At 41.5% G+C, this 6,096-nt stretch overlaps 1 protein-coding gene across 1 annotated transcript; it reads left to right on the forward strand.

Annotated features, from left to right (window-relative positions):
• The first annotated feature begins 5,043 nt into the window (after nucleotides 1–5,043).
• On the forward strand, nucleotides 5,044–5,754 carry LOC141613974 (uncharacterized). Its single transcript, XM_074432718.1, has 2 exons — nucleotides 5,044–5,189; nucleotides 5,253–5,754. The coding sequence occupies exons 1-2, from the start codon at nucleotides 5,044–5,046 to the stop codon at nucleotides 5,752–5,754; spliced, it is 648 nt and encodes a 215-aa protein (XP_074288819.1).
• Nucleotides 5,755–6,096: the final 342 nt, after the last annotated feature.

The following is a 6,096-nucleotide window of genomic DNA, read 5'->3' on the forward strand; positions in this document are numbered from 1 at the left end:
GATGGCTTACGCGAGGGATAGCTGGGATGGAGTCATCACATGAGTCACTAGAGTCTTCCGCTGTGTCATGAACTAGTTCGTTTCATTTGGATTAGTATTTTTGAGAACAGTTGTACTTTCTTTTATCAGTTTGGGAGTTGAACTTGTATCGCTTTAAACTTAATTATTAAAGTATGTTTCTTTATGGTCTATTTGATATTCATTGCCTCGGGTAACCGAGATGGTAGCATTCACATGCCTTAAGTGGTCCTGGTAAGGCACTTGGAGTATGGGGGTGTTACAGGTTTCTTTTTGTTCAGGCTAGGCTCGGTGCTTCTTTGCCTGACTGTTGTCTGGTCAGGCAGGACAATTCTGGGCCCAATAGCTGGCGAGCCTCAAAACGCATCACCTTCAACATGGTTGGCGAGTCTCAAAACGCGCCTCCAACATGGCTGGCAAGCCTCAAAACGCATCACCTTCAACAAGGTTGATGAGCCTCACAACGTAACCTCAACGCGGTTGGCGAGCCCCATCATATCCGCAACACGATTGGCGAGCCTTTGCCCCCAAACAAGAAACAATTCAAGGACATATCCCGAAGATGCCTCAGGTATGACTCCTTCTTATGGCTGGCGAGCCTTTGTACGTAGTCTAACGGATTTTAAACGACCCACACGGACAATCGACAGACTCTAAACTGTTCCCGACGATAAGTCCTTAACTCATTCCCCGAGTCGCCTTGACGTCGCCATTCCCGACGGCACGTCCTTGGCCCGAATCCTTTCGAGCCGCCTCGACGTCACTTCGGTCTCCAGGTTGTTATCTTTGATTGACTTGGGGGCTATACTTTAACTTTGGCCCTCCAAGCCTCAGTCAAAGTGGGGGCTCTGTAGATACCCAGTATCCGTTGATTCCCCAACAAACACCCGATGATTATCGGACTACAACATGCTTAGGAGTCGATACGTTTAATCGACAGTTCTGTACAACTAAACGCCGGAAAACTCAAAAACATTTCGAAAACAAAACATTTTGAAACTTTTCAAAAGTACCTGGAGTGTTTAATGTATAACGATGGGGTCGCAATGACATTAACTAGAGTTAAAACAGACACCGGACCAAAAACAGAGTCAAAATTCAAATCCCGACTCCAACAACGAGTCAAATCGAGTCAAACACAAAAAACAAACTTCTCAAAAATTCCATGTTAAGTGTACTAGGTATACTTGAATGGTCAAGTACAAATCATGTCATCCAAAACCTTGGATAATACAAATCATGATTTCATTTGCGTGATAGTGACAAGACAGCTCGAAGACCTGCGAAATGGCTCGCGCCTCTTCGAGTAGCCCATGCGGCCACGTCTATCAAAATGCCCACAACCACTCAGTCTTCTATAAATACCCCTCAAATGCCACCATTTGAAGGTACGCGAGTGTCCGCCCCCTCATTTCTCCCTTAAAATTCTCGACTCGACTTCTTAAGTCACAAACCGACACGTATTTTCGACCTACCGATCGAAAATACAAGCCATACACATTGTTTGGTACCGTCATCGTGCATTAAATCACTTGATCGACCATCTCGACCGACTACACACTCACCAAATAAAACAAAACACTCTTTACATTGCGAAAAAGGTTTTCAACCAAGTTTTGCGACCTAACAAGTTGCTACACTTTCGTCAATTTCTCGTCTGAAGCCTAGCATGTAAGTATGAGGGTGTAAAAATCCTCTTCTTTGATGTATTTTATATGTTTTATGACCTTAAAATGCTAAAACATGCATAACATGGTCCAAAATACGGATCGAATGAGCCAAAACCGAGTTTTGACCGAAACAGAAGGCCCTAAACACCACTAGGTGCCTCGCGCCTCAATGAGGTGCTCTGGTCAGAACTCAAATGTGTTTGAGTTTATTCTTTCCATTTTCAAATCGGTTTTTTACCATTTCAAATCATTTTTATGATAAACTTTTTAACCATAAAACATTTTATTTCATTTCTTCACATCTCAAAAATAACATATTAGTCAAAAATGCAAAGTCATCCTTGGTTCCATATACCATGTCGGTTTTTTTGCCCGAGTACGATGATAAACATTGACTAATTACAAACAAATGAACTTAAAACAAATAGTTCATAATGATTTTTCAAAACCATTCATGTCAAGCTTGCAAAACCGAACTCGACATCAAACGTCATCAATACAATGGTGATTATTTCAAGTCCCGTTCCTCACATTAACACAAAGGCGGTCTAAACGACCTTTTCAAACAAAGATGGTTTCAAACACTCCCTTACAAACAGTTTTACAAACGATTTCAAATGGTCAGGAGACGTACCCTTGGATCGTTCCCTATCCCGCGCCTAAACAGGCCAACTGTTTTCCAATTTCAAACTAGAACAGGCCTACTTGCACCGCCTGACGGCTCGCGCCTCAATAGGCTGCCTGATGCAGGTCCTGCTTCTGCTCCAGCTGCAGTAGGAGCTGCTAACCAGGTTAGCAATCTTTTAAAGGATGGCCAGGGACAAACCAAGCACACCCTAATCTTGTCAGGGATACCAGACACAAATCAGGCCAACAATAATCAGAGCAACAACATTCGGGGAACATCAACTGTCAGTCCAGTACATCAGGCCATAAGTGAACGATTCAGGCTAGCCACCAGCTGCCACCTTGGTCAACTGAATCTTTTTTCAACTAAGCACAAATCAATTCTAAGGATCCAGGCTCAACTCCTAAAGCATTGCACAGAAAATCAGACTGAAAAGCTAGTTGTAGGAGGGTAATTCAGATAGAGCAAAGTTGCCATTTTTGGCCAAACAAGGGAAAACTCTCAACACAGAAAATCAGATAAAGCCTTGAGCCACAGGAGGTGCCTGAACCAAGGCCATTGACCTTCAACAACCAGCCAAAGAAATACAACAGCCAAGGACAACCTATCACTATCAACCTGCAGCTCTTTTGTTCATGTTTAGTTTGCTTTAATTTCCTTTTGTATCCGTTGTAAAATAATTCCACTACTCTTGTTTGCTTCCTAAGATTAATCCTGGCCCATAGATGGAGAAATTTAGGGTTTTGTTTATACTAAGACTTCACAGGAAGGCCTATATAAGGACCATTCCTAAGTCTATTTTACTCAGACTTTGATTAATGAAAAACCTTGAGATTTATCTCAAAAATTTGCAAATCATATAACTTTGCTGAGTCTTAGTTATAAGTCGGACTTGATAATACCTCGTGCTTGCTTAGGTATTGATTAAGGATCCGTGGTGTTACTTAGAACAGGTCTGTGCTTGCTTGAACTGTTTTAAGTGCATTGTCTGGTTGGGCTTGAATTGATTATGTGCTTGCTTGAACAATTCAATCTTAATCATCCCAAATTATTAAGTTAACCTTCTGTGCTTGCTTGAGGGTAAATTTGATAATTACATCCCTTTGTTTTATCAGAAATTTCAAACCAAAAAAAAGTCACACAGATCTACTGAGAAAACTGTCTGAGTTGGAGTTTAATTCAGTCTGGTTTTCTAATTAATTGAATTACATAGAGTGCTTGTAAAATCATGGAATTTGGCTCAGACTTATTTTACCATCTTAACTAAATTGTCACCAATTTTCATAATTTTTCAAGTCCATTTACTATTTTTACAAAAATCACCAAGTTTATTACATTCCCTGGGAATTGCTCATTTGACTGTTTCAGTGTTTGTTCAAATTGTATCTGTCCCCATAGTTTACACTGCAAATTCTGGTAATCAGAGCTTAGGTTATAACACAATCCTATATTGTGTTAGTCCTGAGTGAGAGAAAAGTGAGTTCATTTTCCCAGCTCATCAAAACTACAAAAAACAACCCAATGAGTGAAGAGAGACTTGCTAGTATTGAGACCAGAATATAGAATCCAGCAGGAAATATGGATACTTTGCTCAATGATGTCCAAACTGTCATGGAGAGATTTCCAAACCATGACCCAAGAAGGCAACGACCACCTTTCAGAGGAAGAGGAAGAGGGAGAGGGATTGCAATGGGAGCAGGAAGGAGGAAGCCACAGCATGATCCATATGAAGAAGCCATCTTAGAGTCAGATGACTCAATAATGGAGGAAGCAAACTATGATGCCAAAGAGAAAGATGTAAAGGTAGACATTCCTGATTTCCATGGTAGTTTAAATCCTGAGGATTTGCTAGACTGGCTTAGATATGTTGAGAGAATCTTTGAGTTTAAAAGTTATGATGATTGAAAAGCTTTTAAAGTTGACATCTTAAAACTCAAAGGATATGCATCTATTTGGTATGAAAGTTTTAAACACCAAAGGATTAGAGATGGTAAGGAACCAGTCAGGTCTTGGCTTAAGTTGAAAAAGAAATTAAAAGAGAAATTTATAGCCAAAGACTATACCCGAGATATCTTTATTAAACTGACTCAATTGAGACAAGAATAACTATCTGTTGAGGTGTACCTTAGGAGCTTTGAACAGCTAACCCTGCAATGTGAGGTTATTGAGAAACCTGAGAAAAATATTGTTAGGTTCATTGAGGGTTTGGATCCTAAGTTAGCTAGCAGGGTAAGGATGCAGTGGGTTTGGTCATTTGATGAGGCAGTCAACCTAGCCGTGAGAGTTGAGAAACTGGGAAAAGTAAAACCCGTAACACCCAAATTTCCCACCAGACCAACATTCAAACCTTATACTGGTGTTAAAATCACTGAGACACCTAAACCACCTACCCATCCCACAGCAGACAAAGGGAAGGCACCCATATATCCCAAAACCAACCCACCTCTGTCCAGGGATAAAATCAAGTGCTTTCAGTGCCAAAGCTTTGCTCATTTTAAGAAGGATTGTCCTTCAAATAGGGCTCTCACAGATATGGAGATTGAAGAATGGGAAAGGGAAGGTCTAGTTGAGTATAAGGAAGATGAAACATTGGTCCTAGAAGAAGTGGAAGCTAAGGGGGAAACTGATCAAGGACAAGTTGTAGCCCACCCTGACACAGGGCACAGTTTGGTCCTATGAAGGGTTATGCACTCCTAACCAGCTCTTCTAGAAGCCGACCAGAGGTCCATGATATTCAGAAGCAGATGCACTGTCCAGGAGAGGGTGTGTAATCTGATCATTGATGGAGGCAGCTGTACCAATGTAGCTTCCACCATTATGGTCAGCAAGCTAAGTTTGCCTACCCAGGAGCACCCCAGTCCATACAAGTTGAGGTGGTTGAACAAAGGTTCTGAAGTGAGAGTTTAAGTGCAGTGCATTGTTCCTTTTTCTATTAGGAAGGTGTACAAGGATGAAGTTTTATGTGATGTGGTTCCTATGGTTGCCTACCACCTACTGTTAGGGAGGCCATGGGAGTTTGACAGGAACACCACTCACCAGGTAAAGGAAAATGTCTATAGTTTCAAGCACAATGGCAAGAAAGTCACACTGACTCCCTTGCCACCAAACCAAAGAGGCTATAGAAGTCCTAAGATGCCTGAGGAAGTTAATGGAGTATTGTTTCTATCTAAAGCAGCCATGATAAAAGAGCTAAGGCAAGAGCAGCTTGTGCTATTTCTAATATCAAGGGGAATCAACATTGAGAAGAGTATTATTGTGCCTGCAGAGGTTGAACCTCTGATTCAGAAATACAAGGAGGTTTTTCCAGCTAAGTTGCCTAGTGGATTGCCACCCCTGAGAGGAATTGAGCATCACACAGACCTTCTACCTGGTTCTATGCTTCCTAACATATCAGCTTACAGATGTGATCCCACAGCAACCAAGGAATTGCAGCATTAGTTTGAAGAGCTAATGACAATGGGCTTTGTAAGGGAGTCACTGAGCCCATGTGCAGTGCCTGCTTTACTGGTGCCTAAGGAGGATGGAACATGGAGGATGTGTACTGACAGTAGGGCTATAAACAACATCACAGTCTAGTACATGTTCCCTATTCCAAGGTTGGATGAGCTCAGTGAGGCTCAGATCTTTTCAAAGATAGATCTCACGCAAGGATATCATCAGGTGAGGATAAGAGAAGGTGATGAATGGAAAATAGCTTTCAAAACCAAGCATGGTCTGTATGAGTAGCTTGTCATGCCCTTTGGTTTATCCAATGACCTAAGCACTTTCTTGAGGCTAATG

Source organism: Silene latifolia, chromosome 11 (genome assembly GCF_048544455.1).
Source record: "Silene latifolia isolate original U9 population chromosome 11, ASM4854445v1, whole genome shotgun sequence".
Classification (NCBI taxonomy): domain Eukaryota; kingdom Viridiplantae; phylum Streptophyta; class Magnoliopsida; order Caryophyllales; family Caryophyllaceae; genus Silene; species Silene latifolia.